The following is a 19,109-nucleotide window of genomic DNA, read 5'->3' as shown; positions in this document are numbered from 1 at the left end:
AAACGGGTGTTGGGAAAGATGGGACAGGAAGGACTTATGGATATGATTGTCTGGTAAGAAATACTGGGGATATAAAATCTGTGAGTGAAATAGAAATGAAGGCCAGCTTTGAGATGTAGGCACGGCAGGCAGAAAGACAGTGATTAGCTGGAGATAGGTCGAATGACAGAAAACAAAAGGACCCAAGAATGCAGCCTCTCTCCACCCTGCCAAGGCATCAAGGAAAAAGTAGGTAAGAAGAGTAGTCTTTAGAGTTTACAATATAGGATAATATGGTAATATAGTAGTTCTAATAGATTGCATGCAAAGTTTAAAAGTTTTTGATTATCTTGCACCCGTTGGTCACTGTAAATTAGAATATTCAATACAAAAGGAGATATAATGTGTTGTAACAAGATCCTTGCTCTCTTACCTCTTCGCCCCTTCTCTTGCCTCTTCCCTCTTTTCCTCTTGCCTCTTTGCTCCTTCTCTTGCCCACTCTCTCCCTCTGCTTCTTCTCCCTCCCTCTCTCCTACCGCTCTGACCCCGGCACTCTTCTCACCTCTCTTACCCCTCTTAGCTTTTTTACCTCCCTTACCTCATACCCCCCCCCCCCCCCCCTCTCTCCCAACTCTCTTTGGGGCTTCCCTTCAGCCGAGGCTGGTGGCTGAAAGCAGCCCTCTTTACCCACGGCCCTTGCAATAAAACCACGTGTTTCTAGAATATCTCAGGTCTGCAGAGTTCCTTTGTCCCTGCCGTCCACGGATGCCTCTACAACAGGGACTTGTGCCAGGTCAGGAGGTGCTCCTGCACAGGGATCTCCCTGCAGGCAGTGCCACAGGGATCCTGCCATCCCTTCTGTTGGGATCATTGTGGTCCCAGGAACTGCCAACCCAGTCTGCCCCAGGGATGGGAGCATGGAGCCTGGGGTCCAAGCCCCAGACAGTAAAAATCCCCCTTGTCCAGGGAAAAGCCTGGGGATGTGATGCTAGATGTGCCTGAGCAGAGCAGCTCTCCAGTGGCGGATACGAACAGAGCCTAGGCGGGGACAAGAGTACTTCCCAGCTGTATTTGCCACTGCAGAACCCCCAGAGCATTCCCGAGCCCTTCTCAGGCCACCCGCTTGTCCAGCAGCGCCAGCACGACCGCCGAGCCTTGCTTCGCCTCTTCCAGCAGCCCGGAGACCTTCTGTGACATCTGTGCGGGGACAAGATGCGTCGTTTGCCACTCGACGGGCCAGAAGAGCCACCCGCCGAGCCCGCCACGCGTCCCGCCGGCGGCCGAGGGCCGTGAGGGGATCCTGAGGCGCCGCCGCCATCTCCGCCCGCTCCGCCAGCCCGCCAGGGGGCGCCCGCGCGGCCCCGCTCACCGCACGCTGGAACTTCTCGTCCGTGATGTCCTTGAGGTTGATCATGACGTTGAAGTAAGCCCCGAACACCGCCGCTTCCAGCATTTTGGCTCCCACCTGAGAAAAGTGGGACTCGAGAGAAGCTCTCCTGGTGAACCAGCCCCACCGTACAGCAGTTAAGCAGGTCAGAGCCTTACACTGCGGAACTCCCACTCTGCACCGGCCACCAGCGTGCAGAGCTTTCCAATCTATTGGTATTCTCAGGAAATGGGTGACAAAGAATTACTGAGTGGAAACTACTGGCCAGTTTTAAAAGCACAGTTGGAGAGACACATCCTGGAGGTCAGAACACGAGGGAACACCTTGCAGGGCAAGCGTATGAGCTGGGGCCATACCTGGAGGTCGGATTTGCAGGCCACGTTACAGTGTCGTGCCAGCTCCTTCAGAGCAGGCCAGAGCCCGCTCACCTTCTCTGCCAGGCTATAGGGCACCTCCACAGCCGTCTTCAGCCCCTGCTGCATGGCAGCCGTGCGCCTGGGAGGGTGGAAAAGCACTGGGGTGAGTGCTGGGTGGCTGTGCCCCCCAGTGACCCAGTCCCTACCAGCCCAGTTCACCTCTCCTGCTCCTCAGGGGTGTTCTTGGGCATCTTCATGGCTTCCTGCAGGCAAAGAAAAGCAAGTTTACTGCTGTCACCCAGACCACGCCTCGCATGGGGGGTAGGGGCACATCCCGTAGCTCCTGCGCTCTTGCAAACCTCCCTTACGTGACAATGTCCCTTCTCCTGGCCCTGGCTTTAGCATCCCTGGAAGTGTTCAAAAAGCAAGCAGACGTGGCACGTTGCCATATGGTTTAGTGGGCGTGGGTGTACTCAGTAGAAGGTTGGACTTGATAATCTTGGAGGTCTTTTCCAACCTTAATGACACTATGATTCTAAGATCAGAGCCCTGCTCCTGAGGAATCCAGAGCGCAGCAATCCCAGCCCTCCTCTCAGCTGGAAAGCCCCCGTTTCCCTGGCAGGATGCCTCTGGTGGGACCTCACCATGTAGCTGCTGAAGGCACGGGAGTCAGCATCCACCATTGCCACCAGCTCCTCCATGGCCTGGTGGAAAGGGGGGATCAGCTTCCTCATGATGGGGTCCAGGTCCTCAAACTGTCGCTTCCCGTAGCTCATCAGCCCCACCATGCTGCCCAGCGCTGCTCCCTGCCAGGGTAAATCCTCCAGTAGGACAAAGTGCCCACTGCAACCACCATGCCAGCTCCACCTGGCACACCCAGGACCCCCAGGCCTCTGTCTCAGTGTGGGGCACTTACCAGGGCTCCTGCAGCTGCAGACACAGAGCCTCCTCCAGGCGCTGCTGACCTCGCTCCAACTGCTCGCACAAAGGCACCCAGTGGCCTGGCCACCAGCCCCCTATCCACCTCTCCTGCCTCCACCAAGTACCTGCAGCACAGGTTATTTAGAGGCCTCCATGTGCAGGGACACCACCACCACCACCCAGACCCTTCTCACCCAACACTGCCCTCTTCAGCATCGACCCCGTGAATGAGTAGGGGACTAATCAAAAAAAAAACCCAACCTGAGGGTCAGTGTAAGGACTGGGAACCCCATGGGGACAGCTGGGAAACACAGGTGGTTATGGGGGTTGCTCTGCATTAGGCAGGTTGGGCTGATGCAAACAGCATTTAGTGGGACAGAAACACCCCTGCAGCCATGGCCTGGGAAGGGTGACAAGGGCTTCACCTTGTGGGTGGATTTCCCTTCCTTTCCCCTTGTACAGACTCATATTGCACACTGGCTGCTGCACCATGTGAATCAGAGACAGTGAAATTTTGCATGAGGATAGGGTAAGGAATTTTAACATTCAAATCTGGCCATGAAACCTGCTCCCGCTGCCTACTGAAACAACCTGGAGTTTCCCCACTCCACGTTCATGTCCATTAACATTTGGGAGCAGAGACCACCCTGTTCCTGCACAACACCCAGCAGAGGTGTCCCCAGGCTGTGAAGAGCAGCTGGGAGCCACCACTTCCAAAACAAGCTGAGTGCAGGATGCAGGCAGCAGGATCCTCCCCATCCAGGCACCATGCCAAGAAGTAGGATGTAGGTCCCTACTCGATGATGCGCTCCCGGGGATGAAATGGAGACAGGGAGTCCAGACCCAGCCGACTGACCACCTGCAAGGAGCAGCACCACTGCGTCAGCCCTGTCACGTAAGTCCTGCTGTATCCTCATTCCCCACTGCTAATTAACCATAGGTGAGTCAGCACTGGGTCTGGGCCACCACCCAGGGAGAGGACAGCTGGCACCACCAGCCCATCCCAGACTCAGGGGCGGTGTGCAGTCACCTCCAAATGACTGGGAACTGTATGGATAAATCATTAGCTTGCTCTTATCTAGCATGTTGCCCACAGGCTGGAAAAGTCCCTCCCTCCTGCAGTGGAACAACAGAGCCTGTATCCTCCTTTCCAGCTTACTCTCTGTCCTTGGACAGCCTCCCATAATGCTGTCCTTGAGCTCTGGGGACATGGGGGCTCTCCTGGCCTCCATGCAGGCAAGACAAGTAGCTGCTACCCACACTCAGTCCTCCTAGGTTGTGGTTCCTGCTCCCTGTGCATCTCAGCATCCCAAGCGAAATAAAGCAACTTGTCCCACTTGTCTCCCCGCAAAATCCACCCTGGAGACAAATGTCATGCCTGGGGCCTGAGCAGTCCCAAATCTCTGCTCAGTACCACTTTGGGAGGCTGGTGGGGGGTGGGATGTGTCTCTCTCATGATGCTACCCTTGTGCTGATAGCAGGAGAAGCCACATTACCAGCCTGATCTTCTGTTCCTCCTCCAGGATGAAGAGTTTTTCCTTCTTGATGTAAAACTCGGCTGCATCCAGCATGGCCTTTTTGGGAATGAGCCCCACCAGCTGAGATCCCACCACAGGGATATTCAGTTCCTGCAAAGGACATCAGAAATGTGATTTCCCCCAGAGCTCTGCTGCCATTACTACCCCAGCCTGGTGGTCTTCACCCCCTCCCAAGCCATGGGAAGCTCACAGAAAAGATTTCAACAGAGGAGCTGGGGGCTTCCAGCAAGTTGCTGAGTTTCTGGGGGTTTTGTGCTATTCAGCAGCTATTGGCTGAGCTAAGCATGAGAGAAACCAGAACCTGACCTGAGGGTGGGGAAGAAAACGTGGTGGGAGACATCCTCTGGGAAGCCCTCTTGGGAACAAGCACCCCAGGCCACCCACCTGTGCATCTCGGCAGATCTCCTCGTAGATGGCATGGAGCGGCGTGGCCTCAAAGTCCAGCAGGTTTGTTGAAACCTGGGCCATGTTCTCCTCCTCCAAATACCAGCCAATGCCCTGCACCTTCTTCAAGCGCCCAGGCTGCCAACAACTGCCACATTCAGGGTACAGCCCAGGAGGTGTGGGGACAGGCAGGCATGCTCCTGTCATGCCTGTGCTCCTGGGGTACCTGGTTGGGGCCGCGGCCCTGTTCACGGATGTTGAGGGCGATGCGGTGAGCCAGCTCCTTGGTGCACAGCAGATTGACATTGTACGCGATAAGGAAGGTCCGGGCACCCGTCACAGTGGCCCCCCACCGGGGGACAAAAGTTGGGGGCCCAAAATCAGGAGACCACTCTGGTTTTGCAAGCTGGGGAGGAGGCAGGAGAGCTTGTGAGCTGGCACCACCCAGGAGCACATGCCACTCTCCTAAGGAGGGCATCTCCCTCCCCAGCTGGAATTTGCCATGACCACCCGTGTCACCAGCTCCTCCTGGTGCAAAGAGACTATACCAGCCCCCAGCATGCTCCCTGAAGCCAGGGAAGCACAGGTCAGGTCTGCCCAGCCTGTGCCACCACCAGGCTCACCTTCTCAGGGAGCGCCTCATACTCCCCAGCACGGATGGAGGGCAAAGCTTTCCTGCTCTCGTCCCGTGCTGCCGCTCCATACAGGTAAACTGCAAGACACAGCCAGGGGTGAGCACCGCCAGACACGGACTGGGACTTCTTCCAACAGTTGGAATCATGCAGGGTGGGATGGATTGTGGAGAAGTTCCTGACCCCACTCACCAGGCACACTCAGCTCTGCTGCCAAGCGCTGCCCGAAGATGTGGGCGCAGGTGACACACTCCTCCATGCTGACATTCCTCACTGGCACAAAGGGGCAGACATCCAAGGCTCCCATCCGAGGGTGCTCACCTGGTGGTGGGGCAGATATAGGAGTGGGAGGTCTGAAGAACAAGCAGATAAGGAGGGAGAACAACTCTTTCCCACATTCTTACAGACTGGACACCATTGCTGTGAGAAAATCATAGAATCACAGAATAAGCCATTTTGAAAGGGACCCACCATGATCACTGAGTCCAACCCCTGGCCCTGCACAAGGCAGCACCAACAATCCCACCATGTACCAGCGAGCATTGCAAACACTTCTTAAACTCTGTCAGGCCTGGGACTATTTCCACAGTCTCTGTTCCAGTGCCATGCTTGGTCCCAGCATCATGGCAGCCCTCTCTGTGCCAGCACAGTCCCTGGGCCTGCCCCAAGCTCACCCGAGTGTTGTCTCATGTCAATGAGCTGCTCAGCCACCCGGGCCGCGCTCAGTGCCCCTTCCACCACGGCCTCAGGGGACCCCACAAAGGTGTAGACAGTGCGGTTGGTGGAGGAGCCGGCATCCACGTCCAGCAGCACACATCCTGGTGTCCGGGAGATGGCCTGTGCCACTGCATCGATCACCTGCCCAAGAGTGGGTGGGAGCAAGGCAGCTGATATGGCTGCGATTGCACAACAGCCATGGCTTTTCTAGAGAGGGGACATCTCAGCTCTCCCCCTTCCCACTGGTGGGGGGGTTGAGGATGACCCCATGATCAGTGGGGATGCAGCCCTCCTCAAGCATGCCACTCCCACCCAGGGGGTTTGGGGCACCCCTAGGTCCCCAAACCTGCCATGGAGGGGGAGAGACACCTGGCTGCTGCTGCATGTCACAGAGCACAAATTGCTGATCCTGAGGATACATACACCTGCCAGCTTCCCAACACATTTGGCTGTGGAAAGCCTCTTTGCTGGAGGAGGCTGTGTTTTTACAGCCATGCTGGGTTTGCTAAACTCTCCTGCCACAGCAGAGCCAAAGCTCAGCTGCAGGCTGATGCCAATGATGGACTCCATTAACCTGGACAGCGCCTTTTGGCACAACAACTTCAAGCAATATTTCCACGCAGGGGTATCCCAGACCAACCCGAGACCTGGTGCTACAGCAACCCACAGGTAGTTGTGGACGAGGTCTGAGCCACAGCTTCTCACCAAGGTGCCATAAGGGAGCTGGTATTTTGGTACTAGCCAGGTAGTGAAAGGTGCATGGCACTTGCAAAGGAAGCATGGCAGAGTCTAGCACTGAGTACTGTCCCTCAGGGGGAAACCTGTCTGTCAGCACCCCAGTGCCACCCACCCCTCAGCCCTTCCATGTACTCCCTCACCTCTTTATTATTCCCTTCTGAGAAGTTGGGGACGCATTCCACCAGCTTGGCCATGGTCCCAGGGTCTGCTTGCACCCCTCAGCCCCCAGCTCAGCTCTTCACACCCTGGGGGTTTCCTGCCCTTTCCCGTCCCACTGCAGAGCAAAAGCTTTTCAGCAGCTGACCCGTGGCCTCTTTCCCAAGCAGGAGTTTCTCATTAACTGAATCGATCTGTGGCCAGGGGACAGAAAGGGGCTTGGATAAACACCATGGTAATAGCCCTGCTGTGCTTGGAACAGCTGGCAGCACTCACCAGCACCAGTTAATGGATGAAGGAAAAAAAATCTGCTGCAATCAGCAAGATGCTGTGATTGCCATACGGGACAGCCAAGTCACTGCAACATTACCACCACTCCTAGTGGTGGGGACAGTTCCTTGCAGGACTTTCACCATGGATACCGGGTTACACCCATCCTGCGAGCAGAATTCGAACCTGCGCAAGGAATCCCTATTGAATCTCGATTCTAAAGCCTTCACCCCTCGGCCATCACAGTCCTGAGCCGCACAGCGTGGGGGACACCCTTGCGCCGGCCTGGATCGCCCCACGTTTTCCTTTGGGAGGGTGGGGGGAGGAATTGTCCGGGATGTCCCAGGCCAAAGGGGGGCTGCGGGACGCATTGTGCACCCTGGCTCGTTGGTCTAGGGGTATGATTCTCGCTTAGGGTGCGAGAGGTCCCGGGTTCAAATCCCGGACGAGCCCTCCTTTTTTCACACCCGCTGCTCCCCACGGGCACGCCTCAGCACCCCGCAAACGTGGCCTCGCATTCCCGCTCGCCGCCGCCGCCCCGCCCGGCGCTGCCGCCGGCCGACACACCTCTGGCACACCTACATTCGCCCCTTGACATGGCCTCTCTACCTGCAAAATCACCTCCCTGCTCTGCCCCGAAGTTATTGCCCCTGCTCCAACCCCCTCACGAGCCCGGTGACACCTGAGGGACCCCCAGTGCCTGAAGCCCCTTTTCCCAGCTTGGGCGGCAGGGGAACGCAGCAAGGAAGACACAGGCATTTTCCCAGAGGCAGGAGAACGCCAGGGCAGAGCCTGCGGCGGGGGGGATGTAGCTCAGCGGGAGAGCGCTTGCTTTGCATGCAAGAGGCCCTGGGATCAACTCCCAGCATCTCCATGGCCTTTTGCCTCTCCAGACCCCACCCTGATGCAAACGGGGCCACCAGAGACACTCCCCCAGATCCCCCCTCAAAATATCCCTGGGGCTGCCTCTGGCTACACCTGACCCGGCGTTGCCTCCTGGCGCCCCAAGGCAGGCAGCAAGGAAACGCCCGCGGACATTTCCCTCCCTTACCAGGTGCTGGAGAACGTGGAGGCGCGCACTGCCCCTTCCTCTCGGGACTCACGGTGTCCCTCGGGGAGACCAGCCGAGTGGCAGGGGGGCGCCGGGTGCCCAAAAACCAAAAACCAAGGGCTCGTCCGGGAGTTGAACCCGGGACCTCTCGCACCCTAAGCGAGAATCATACCCCTAGACCAACGAGCCGGGATGCACTAGGTGCCCTGCAGCCCCCCTCTGCCCTGCGACACCCCAGACACTTCCCCACGGCCCGACAAAACGCTGCTCCACACGCGCGCTCACACACGACGCCCTGCCTGCACAGGGACATCATGCACACACATCTCTACAGCCCCTCACAGCCCGCCCACACCTCACACAACGAAACAACTCACACTTCCAACACTGCTCGCTGCACTCTCCCCTAAACACACCCTCCCCCCCTGTCCCGCCACCACACCACCCCAGGCACCCACACCAAAGGCACCCCAGGCACCCACACCGACTGCCATACAGACACGCCCATTTGCTGCCACTCATCACAAACACACCTCGCAGGGGATTGCCTTTGCACCATGCCCCACACCAAAACGGGGCACAAAAAGCACCCGCCATTCCAGCTGCTGCAAATGCCCAGCCACGGGCGTTCCATGGAGGAAACTGAACCTGCGAGTGGGACATGCTGGATCTGACACCTTGTGGCCACAGCAGGAGGCACCTCCCTGCTCCCAGGCTGTGACATGCTGCACAGAGCCCCAGCTGCCTCAGTGGGCAGCTCCAGGTGATCCAACGAGCCCCCCACATGGCTCCTTGTACACTCCACTCCCATTCAGTCACCATATAGTTTCCTCACTGGCACAACCACAGATTTCCTCTGGCGAAGTCTCTGGCATTTGGATCCTTAAAACAATTTAATCCCGGCACAGGAACACAGCAACACCTCAAGATGGTGAGTCTGGGAAGGGACCAAATCAAGGTATCCCCACTCCAGTATCCCAGGGTCCCCTCTGTGCCCTTGCACAGGAAGATAGCTCAGCAGAAGTGTGCTCGCTTTGCATGCAAGAGGCCCTGGGATCAACCCCCAGCATCTCCATGGTTTTCTGCCTCCCCAGACTCCTCCCTGCTGGATGCAGGGCTGTCAGAGCTCCTTAGGAAAGGCCTTGTGCTGTGTTCTGGCACCTCAAACCTGTGTAGAAATGCCCCAGGCTCTTTCTCTCCCTTCCCGGAGGCTACAGGGCACTGGGGCACTTTGTTTTCCTTCCCCCCGCGAGTCTCAGGGTGCCTCTAGGGGTGAACATCGGTACTGGGAGAAGCATCTGGGAAGGTGAGCTGGTTGTGCCCAAAACCTCTTCTGCGAGCTGGACCAATGAAGCTGGTGCGTGCACTGCTCTCCCAGGGATGTGGGACAGGGCGATGAGAGGGCATCCACTCCGCAAGACGGGACACTGTTCCACCTCCTCATGCCACTTCCCTCAGTATCTTTTTCCTCACCTCTCCCGGGTCTGCAAAACCTAAAAATCCCGGGTGTGCCCCTGCCCTGGGGACATTATAGTCCGTGACTAGGCCATTGAGCTGCTCCCGAAGGAGAAGCGGGGCTCCTCTGGCTGCCAATGATCTTGCCATATCAGCTTCTCCCGGGAGCCCCAGCTTGGGTATCTGGGCGTCGGGGTAAAACCATAGCTGTGAGCAGAATTCGAACCCGCACACGGAATTCCTACTGGATGCCGAGTCCAAGGCCTATCACCCGCCGGCCACCGCAGACCCGGGGCCCATGGCGGGGAGGACACCCTTGCGCCGGGCTGAACTGTGCCACATTTTTCTGGGGTGGGGGGGGGGAAGTGTCTGGGGTGTCCTGCCACAGAGAGGGGCTGCAGGGCGAGTCTGGCAGCCCGGCTTGTTGGTGCAGGGGTATGATTCCTCGCTGAGGGTGCGAGATGGCCCGCGTTCAATTCCCGGATGAGTTCCTCTTTTTGGGCAGGCCGGATTCTGGGCACGCGTGGGGCGTCGCTGCCTTGCCCCATACGGCCCAGCCGTGGTCGGGATCGGACCCCTCGGGAGCGGAGAAGGCGCTGCCAGGGTAGTGGGGACGGCAGAGCGTGGGATCGGTGCTGCCATTTGGGCCGCGGGTGGGAGGCACAGCCGTGGTGCAGGGAATCTCATTTGGAAAAGCCTGATGTAAAAGGAGTTTATCATCGCCGCCTCGTGGAGGAAGTGGGAAAAGAAAATTACCGCTCAACTGGAGATGCTGGGGATTGAACCCAGGGCCTCTTACATGCGAAGCAAGCGCTCTCCCACTGAGCTACATCCCCTGCCGTGGCTGATGGTGGGAGGGCACATCCTCCTAGTACTGCAGGGTTTGTGTTTATGTAGTAAAAATGATGTTAGCTGACTGAGAGGCATTACAGCAACCCCATGGGATGCTGTTCACAGGGACCTGGGGCATGCAAGGGCTGATCATATCGCACCTGGTAAGAAGAGAGCAGCAAGGGTGCAGTCCCCAAAGGAGGAGCTGTCCTAACAAAGAGTTGTCTCCAATGCCGGAGCTCTACCCAAAGGAAGGTTTGTCCCCCAAAAAAGAGAGGTTATATCCAAAGGAGGATTTATCCAGGAGTTGAACTCAGCATCTCTTGCACCCAAAAGTGCAAGACACCTATCCCTACACCAACAATCTGAAGTGCTGCACCCCTTTTGCCTCCCCAGCCTTACAGTTTGGATTTTGGGGTACAGCTGAGGCTGTGCTTTTCCCCAGCACACCCACAGCCTTGAGGAGGAATTTCCAGGCCAGCCATGCCAGGAGGCAACCCCAGGGTCTTTTGAGGTGACTCTGGGAACCCTGCATCCAGCAGGGAGGAGTCTGGGGAGGCAAAAAACCGTGAAGATGCTGGGGGTTGATCCCAGGGCCTCTTGCATGCAAAGCAAGCGCTCTTCTGCTGAGCTACATCCCCTGCTCCAGCAGCACTTTGCTGCCGACCCTCGATGAGAACAGCCCAGGAGGTCTGTGTTCTGACCCAGAATTCCACAATCTTCCCAGAAAGAGAAGTCTCACAAGAAATACCTTCTAGGGGCCTCGGGCAGTCCACTGGCCACCCGGCAGCCTCAGCAAGGCACAGCCTGTGGCTGCAAGTGATCAGCTCTTAGCAGTGATTTCAGCTTTGCCTTGCGAGGTGATCCCAGGCTGACACAGAGAGACAGGGGAGTCGTGTGGCAATTCCACAGGGTAGCCTTTATTAGTCCAACACCCTGTGAAGGGGGCCAGGGATGACAGCTCCCTCCTGAACTGGGCAGAAGCTGGGGTATTTATGGAGGCGGTACCAAAGGGGAAAAACCGATGGGTTGGAAAGAATCTACATGGGTATATCAGAGCATTATGGTTACTCGCCATGACCAGGAGAGCAGCCTCATCTAAGGGGTATCTCGATTGGGGACAGTTGAGATGAGCTTACCTCATTCCATTCAAGGGATATCCCTCCAGAGCAGAGGCTTGGCAGGCTCATCTCTCTCCACACCTCGTGCTCTGTACTGCCTGCAGGAATTTGCCAAGCTAGGATGAGGGACTAGGCCTGTTCCAATACATGTCACAGCCCCACAGATCCCGGTGTGGCTTTGGGACAAAGGACAGGAGCTGTGAATGCTGGGTAACCAGCAAATATCTCAATCTGCTATTGTTTCCCAGCTCCTGTGGGGGTCTGCAGGATGCGGATGCTCCTATGGGTGCCACGGGGTCACAGCTCTAGGGCAGGACATGAGGGATTTTTCAAGACACAGTTCCTGAGGCTTGGGCTGTAGCTGGGCATGTAGCTGTACTGGGGTGGGAAATATGCTGCAGGAGCCTCCTGCTGGGGACTCCCCTTCACACACAGAGAACAGTGCAAAGAAATGATTTGCAGACAGCTGCGAGCCTCCAGTGCTGACTGTAAGACATGGCTGTGCCAAAGCAGATTCCCCCCATCCAAACTCCCTGAGCTGACCGAGGGGAACTGGGAGGATGGTTCAGCCACAGCCTTTCATATCACAGAGGGTGGAGGGGAGCAGGCAAGGGAAACACTGCACCCCCCACGATTTCCAGGTCTCATAACCCGCCCTGCCCCTCCCCCGAGATATCCAGCTCCTTCAACCACATAACCAGGGCTGACAGGAGCTACTCCACACAACAATAACTAATCACCCTTCTTCTCTTTGGGAGGTATGCAGACACCTTTCAGAAAACGAGAATTAGCAGTCCTGAAATGTTTAATCAAACAATTCTTGACTTTAAAACTTAGATTTCCTCCCAGGACCATGCAAACCGTTGGGATCTGGGCTCCGCTTTCATTGCACTCATCCCAGTCTCTTGCTGAGAGCTGCCCTCCACAGCAAAAGCTCAGAGCAGAGGAGAGTGTAGGACAGCCAGAAGCAATGTCTGCTGGTGCTGTGGGTACTGGGTGACACACTACTGGTGGACCCAATAGGGCTGCAGGATGCAAGTCTTGTGAGCCCCATTTCCACAGGGAGCACCAGGAGGGCCAGACCAGGATGCCTGTGCCTTTTAATTTGCCTGCTTCTTCCCCCGTGACTCAGACATGTGGGAAGCCTGTTATTTTCCTGTTTCATGGGATCTCCAGCCTTGGGGAAGAGCCAGAGCCCTTGGCAGAGCCACTGCCTGTCTGGCTCCACAGGTGTGGCAGGGAGGGCACCCTTAGCCCCTGCCCTGTGCTTGATCCATGGATGTATGGGGTGGGATATCCTCAGTGGTGGCCTCTATCATTATTATTTTTCGGGAGGGCTTTAATAATGATATAATCCAAATCATCTTGGAGGGCTTAAAAGCAAAAGTTTATTGAGAGGCACATCCTTTTAGACAGTGTTTCAGTACAATGAATATTATTGGTAATTTGGAACAACATCTCTCGACCTTTCTTTACCTTTCTTACAGGTAAACAACAACCAGGCAAAAACACCACCTGCTAACAGTCTTCCACCTTCCAAGGGTTGTTTTTGATTCCTCCTTACAATTTCTCAGGCCAGTGTGAGAAAGTTATGTGACTTGATTTCACACAGACTCGGACTCTGCTGTTGCTGCCTGAAGCCTAGAAATTCCTCTTTGACCACTGTCAGTTCCCACAGCCTCTCCTCCCTCTTATCCTGGCCATGCAGACACTTTCTCTCCCCTTCCTCAATCTGGAAGATTCCTCCAAGCTCCATCCAGCATGGCCTTGGACATATCCAGGGACTGGCCACACAAGACCCATCTTTCTGTCTGCCATGCCTACAGGCTTCCATCTCCAGGGACTCTGTCTCTCACTGGGCTAGCTCCAGGTGTGTCCCGAAGTTCTCTGGCCAACAGTCCTTGCCCCAGTGAGGGGGATAAGGGATGCTACCTGTTGGTGCAGCTCACTCTCGCAGCGTTGCCCTCAGCCTAGTGCCCCAGTGCCAGTCTGAGATACACCTTTTGCAACCCATTAAAGGCACAGGTGGTAGATCTGTCTCTTCATCCTCTCCCACTCCTGAAACACACCACAATTTTTGTCTCCTCATCTGCACGTGCAGAGAAGCTGCAGATTGATGTGCTGTGTTGACCCACCAATGATCCAGCCACCACCAATCTTTCCAGCCCTATCACCAGCACCATGCTGCTTGGGGCTTCCATAGTATCATAGAATATCCTGAACTGGAAGGGACCCATAAGGATCATCAAAGTCCAACTCTTGGCTCTGCACAAGACACCCCAGCAATCCCATCCTGTGCCTGAGATCATTGTCCAAACTCTCTTGGAACTTTGGCAGCCTTGGGGCTGTGCCCATTCCCTGGGGAGCCTGGTCAGAGCCCCACCACCCTCTGGGGGAAGAACTTTTTCCTGATCCAGCCTAACCCTCCCCAGGCAAAGTCTCCATTACAAATGGTCCCGCTCCCTTGCTGTTCACAGCAATCTCTCCTTTTCCACCACAGCTCTCTGTGCATGTTCCTCCACAAACCACGACTTCCCTTCTCCTTCCCACCTCATCCACCCCCAGGGTGGGAAGGAGCCTGAGGATACTTGGTGACCACAGGAGAAGGTTTCCTCCAAGATCATGAAGCAGCTGAAGGAAAATGAGAAATGGGCAGGAGATATGAACCTCAACAGGCACGGCCAGAGGGTGGCACCTGGGCTATACTGCAGGCTCTTTTCAAAAATGCTTCTGCTGCTTTTGAATGCTATAGGTAGGCAATGCTGGGACCAAATCCCAGAATCTGGCTATTTCCCTCCATGTGCTTCCACCTGCTGAGCATTATTTTTCACCCCTGTCTTGTTATGTAGCTCTGTGTTTCTCACTGGAGCCTTTGGTTGCACTGCTCTACAGAAACCTGTATTTAGGGCCTGATCAGCAGGTCTGGGGGGTCCTGCCTGGGGCAAGGGCTTGCTTGGGGGGAAAATGTGGTGGATTCAAGACTGTTCATGACCTGGGACCCAAGGAGACACGCTGGAGTCCAGGCTCCCATGGGAGACAGAGTCCACAGACCCTCAGGATAGGGAGCCCTGAAGGGCACCAAGGTCCTCATTCCCCCGACAGTCTGCACTAACGCATAACAATTTTCAAGTTAAATCAAGGAGCTGTGTAGATTTTTGGAGACGTTGTATTTTCAGAAAAAACAAAAACAAAAACAAAAAAAACCAAAACAAAACAAACAAAACAAAACAGAACAAAACACACACACACACACAAAAATTAAAATCTGTATAACCTCACCAGTGGAGTCATTCAGTGCAAAGCTACATAAAAATGTCATTATTCTGACCACCTGCTCCTTCCTGGACTCTTTGGTGCTTCAGGCTTGGGGAAGGCAGCTGCACAAGGCCCAGAGACCTACAGCTTCCCAACCAAACTTCTGCTGGAATTCCAGGGATTTTTGTAATTTTTTATTCAAAATTTTGCATCCTATCTCTCCAGAGAGTTTCCAAAGCTGGGATAAAAATATCTGAACAGTCATTGGAAGGACACCTCCCTTTGCCTGGTGCACTGGCTGCTGAGCAATTGCCATGTAAATTTTCTCCAAATTAGGAGCACCTCTGCAAAGATCTCCTGAGCAATAAAACCAGTTCAGCTTGATCAAAGGCTTTTGATGACCAAGAGGCTTTCAAGCTCAGCATAATCCCTCATTATGAACACTCCAAGCTTTATGCAAATACTCCTTCCTTCCATCAGCTGAAAAAGTTCTGCCGGATGATCCATGGCATCTTAAAAAGAGGCTATTGAGAGGCTTTACTCAATTCATGACATCTTCCAGAGACTCCAGTGTCTCCTATCCATAAAGCAATTATTGTCTCATCTTTTTCACTCTTCACTGTCACCTATTAAACACTGGGTGAGCTTGGCATAGGATGTCCATCCAAAGAACCCCATCTCCCAAAAATCCCACTTCTACCTTTTTTTCATGACTCCACATTCACCCTCCTTAGCTCAGCCCCCCCAAAAATCACCGCAAAATGCAGGGTAAATGCCATTTTGAAATGTCAAATTTTCACATTCCCAGCTCCTTAAGGGACCAGGCAATAAAGTCGGCTCCTGAGGGAATTCCTCCCTGAGCAGGTGCTTGCCGTGAGGCAGGAGGAGAGATTTCCAGGATGAGAAAGTTGCCTTGGGACTGGTGCCAGCAAACCACACACTTCTGTCAGCACAAGGAAGAGCTGGGCAGCAGAAACCCCTATTTCATGTAAAAACCGGACCTCCCCAGCTGCGACAAGCTGCCTCCAGAGGAGGTCACCCCTCCAGACTCCTGAACAAGGAACAACAGAAGACTCAGGCTATGATGTAGCAAGTCTTTAATGACAAGGAGAGTGAACCAGTTCAGAGTACAAGTGCGTTTCCAGCGCTCAATAAAGAAATGGATAAACCCCACTTTGGGACAGGCTGATCCCTACAAGGTGTCCCCTCACCCCCCACCCCATGACTATCAACTGTCATCTAGAAGCATTTATTTCCCAGTCAGCTGCAAATGTTGAGTAGAACATGGAAATATAAAGACTTAGTGAGATAAATGAGCGTACAGAGGCATGGTCTAGAGTGACGAGCTCACACAGCTCCTGTCCTCCTGAGGCAACTGATGGGAAACCCTGGGGCATCTCCTTAATCCTCTTCCCTAGTCTTGGCCATGTTCTTTGCTTGCCCTTCCTGACCATGCCACTGGCACGGGCAGGAGGAGGAGCCCGCCAGGGACACTCTACAGCCCAGTGCCCAGGCACAGCAGTCCCGCCTTGCCCAGTCCCCGGGAGCCCACGGGGATGCCGCAGCAGCGCAGGTAGCTCCCGACCGCTGCCGACGCCGTGGAGCCCACCGTGGTGTTCTGCGGGAAGGAGCTGAGGATGGGCCCAGGCAGTGTGACCACGACTGTGGGTGGCTGGATGAAGGCAGTGGAGTCCCCACAGCGGCGGAAGCAGGGCTGGTTGCAGCTGGTGGCCAGGGGCCGGGGACCACAGGAGGAAGGCAGGCACAGATCGTAGCAGGACATGGCTTGGCAAGGATGTGCACCTGAAAGCCAGAGCCAGGGTGTAAAGTAAGGCAGAGGCTAGTCTGTCCCCGCTGAGCTCTCATGCAATACCTCCCATAATAAGAAGCATGGGTGAGTGAGCTAGAGGGTGAGTTTGGATGGTTTGGAAACACCAAAGGAAGGCTTCCCCCTGCCTCACCCCATAAACTGCTCGGGAGAATGAGGGGAGCTTGGTTTGAGCTGCAGATTTGTCTGGGAAAGTTGAAGGCACCAGGCCCTGGGACCAGAGAGCAGAACCACTCCTGCTCTGAGCTGACAAGGAGCCTTTGGCAAGCAAAGTGCTCACAAGATGCATGTGGTTAAAGCTAAACCCACTTAAATCAACAAAACATGAGCTGAGCCATCCCATCCCAAAATACAAGGGACCTTTGATGCCCGTCCATGAACAGGGACACACTGATCCCTACAACCCGGGCATGTCCTATTCTAATCTGTTTTGCTCTTTCAGCAAAGAAAATCATGCAGGATGCAACTGATTATGTGGTTGCAGATGCTGTAAGCCCTGCATCCTGCAACCACTTGCACTCTTCATTTTAGGGCAGAAACACACCTTTCCCAGATGTCCTGTGCAGCTGGAAGAGAGGAGGGAGGAGTGGGGAAGGGGATGAAGCCCGTCTCGACTTACCCAGATGGAGGTGGCAGTGGCAGCAGCTGGAGCAGGTGGTGGGGCCAAGCACTGTCCCTGCAGTTTTATAGGGTGGCCCAGCCCTCCAGGGGAGTGGGTGTGTGCCATCCACCTGAAACTCCCCAACAACCAGCAGTTTTCTCCATGAAAGCTCCCCTGACTGATTAAACAGTTCTCTCTTTCATCTCTTATGTTTTGCTTCCATGTAATACTGAGTAAGATTGAAATGATTTGGGCTACAGGCAATAATTACCTTCCTTCCTAAGGCCAAGGGACATTTTAGGTCTTTATGCCACCAGGGAGGAGAGTGTTTCAGCAGAATTTAGGGCAGACGTATCCCCACCTTCCTCTCAGCACTCAGGGAACCAATTCAGTTCCCTGGTGCACCTGAGGTGAGACCAGGGATGTAAGCTGAGTGTAAGGAACATCCCTTTGGAGTGAAATTCTGTGCCAGGATTCTCATGGATGGCAGGAAAGCTGAGGGGCTGCAGGAGTGAGGACATGAGCTATGTGGACACAGGGACCTGACCTAGCACAGCATGAGCAATTTGTTACAGGTTTAGAATGCACTTAGAAGATTTTCCTTTTACTATTCTTATTCTTAATATCATTATTATTATCATTATTACTATTATTATTACTACTCACACCTGGGATATGAGTCCTGCTTGGAAGGCATATCAGATTTTAAAAGCAAAGTCATCACGGGCTCTGAAGTCCACACCAACAGGTGACACACGCCTAAACCAGCTGATTTTGTGCAGGGAGCTGACTTCCAAGAGCCCTTCCATCCTGCTCTGTGGATAGGGTAGTAGCAGTGAGCCAGAAGGTCATAGGTGTCCTTCCTCCATGATGGAGTGACATCATCAAGACAGGATTAATTACAGTAATTGCAGGCTTTGGTGTGACACCTGATCACTCTGCTGGAAGCCTGTTAGCTACTAAATATACCAAACATCCCAACCTGCACTTAAACATGAATCACCCACACAGTGGGGAGGGGGAGTTGCTGATGTGGTCCCAAGTGGAACCATGATGAGCTCTAGGGGCAAGGAAAATTTGAAAAAGGCTTTTCATTTCACACCAGCAGAGCCCAGTTAACAGCACAAACATCTCCTGCCCTGGAATAAACCCTGACAGTACTGGGACACATGTACTATGCGTGTATGGGGCTGTCAGCATCCTGTTAAAGATGTGCCTTGTGGGGTTTGGGGGGTCATTTGAGTTCTTGACATGACTTGGCCACGATGGATCACACTGAATGGTCCCTAGTGACTCCTCTTTGCCCAGCCTGTCAGGGCAGCAAAGCTTTTCCAAGGTTATGAGGCCTAACTCAGCTATTTCTTAACATCATTCTGGAAGGGGAAAAAGGAAATCAGGTTTTCTGAGGTTCGGCAGAGGACATGGGCTTCACAGAGAAGCAACCTAGCAGCTCCTATCAGTGAGGCATGATGCTGTGGGTTCATCATTCATAATCTCCTAAATGGTGACTTGGCAAGCATGAAAAGATGAGATTTTAGTTTAAGCTTTACTGTGTTGTGTTTTGCACCACTCTTGAATAATAACTTGATGTCACAAGTGCACCTTGGACCCACAGCCTGAGACCCAAACCCTTCTTTCACCAGTCTGATTTTCCTTTTTTTTTTTTTTTTTTTTTTCTGTTCAGTCCCATGATCTCAGGAAAACAGCCCTTCCTAGGTGACTCCCTCCCAGACACAGGGTGGGATATTCTGAACTGCAGCCTCACTGTGTGTTTCAGTTTTGAAACCCAGCACTTTAAGCACTTGAGGTTCTGCTCACACTGGACAGTCACATCCCAGAATAATATCAATGGCTGCAGTGATGCTTGGGATAAATGCAGTGGGGAACTC

The 19,109-nt window shown here is 54.4% G+C and overlaps 1 protein-coding gene and 5 non-coding genes across 6 annotated transcripts; 2 read left to right on the top strand and 4 right to left on the bottom strand.

The window, feature by feature from the left end:
* Positions 1-1,028: 1,028 nt before the first annotated feature.
* Positions 1,029-6,942, bottom strand: FTCD (formimidoyltransferase cyclodeaminase). The gene is made up of 14 exons (XM_066322318.1): positions 6,793-6,942; positions 5,872-6,055; positions 5,390-5,518; positions 5,189-5,277; positions 4,792-4,971; positions 4,566-4,703; positions 4,140-4,271; positions 3,441-3,502; positions 2,639-2,768; positions 2,367-2,528; positions 1,942-1,985; positions 1,723-1,861; positions 1,349-1,444; positions 1,029-1,176 (listed from the first exon to the last, which is right to left on the bottom strand). Exons 1-14 carry the CDS (start codon positions 6,844-6,846, stop codon positions 1,090-1,092), a joined length of 1,626 nt encoding a protein of 541 aa, XP_066178415.1. The 5' UTR covers positions 6,847-6,942; the 3' UTR covers positions 1,029-1,089.
* A 517-nt stretch (positions 6,943-7,459) lies between these two features.
* On the top strand, positions 7,460-7,531 carry TRNAP-AGG (transfer RNA proline (anticodon AGG)). The gene has a single exon. It is a non-coding gene; the product is annotated as a tRNA-Pro (tRNA).
* A 349-nt stretch (positions 7,532-7,880) lies between these two features.
* Positions 7,881-7,952, top strand: TRNAA-UGC (transfer RNA alanine (anticodon UGC)). Its single transcript has one exon. It is a non-coding gene; the product is annotated as a tRNA-Ala (tRNA).
* Positions 7,953-8,246: 294 nt separating this feature from the next.
* On the bottom strand, positions 8,247-8,318 carry TRNAP-AGG (transfer RNA proline (anticodon AGG)). Its single transcript has one exon. It is a non-coding gene; the product is annotated as a tRNA-Pro (tRNA).
* Positions 8,319-10,348: 2,030 nt separating this feature from the next.
* On the bottom strand, positions 10,349-10,420 carry TRNAA-CGC (transfer RNA alanine (anticodon CGC)). The gene has a single exon. It is a non-coding gene; the product is annotated as a tRNA-Ala (tRNA).
* A 564-nt stretch (positions 10,421-10,984) lies between these two features.
* On the bottom strand, positions 10,985-11,056 carry TRNAA-UGC (transfer RNA alanine (anticodon UGC)). Its single transcript has one exon. It is a non-coding gene; the product is annotated as a tRNA-Ala (tRNA).
* Between the last annotated feature and the right edge of the window lie 8,053 nt (positions 11,057-19,109).

Source organism: Sylvia atricapilla, chromosome 7 (assembly GCF_009819655.1).
Source record: "Sylvia atricapilla isolate bSylAtr1 chromosome 7, bSylAtr1.pri, whole genome shotgun sequence".
Lineage (NCBI taxonomy): Eukaryota > Metazoa > Chordata > Aves > Passeriformes > Sylviidae > Sylvia > Sylvia atricapilla.
This window is presented reverse-complemented; position numbering and strand designations above follow the sequence as displayed.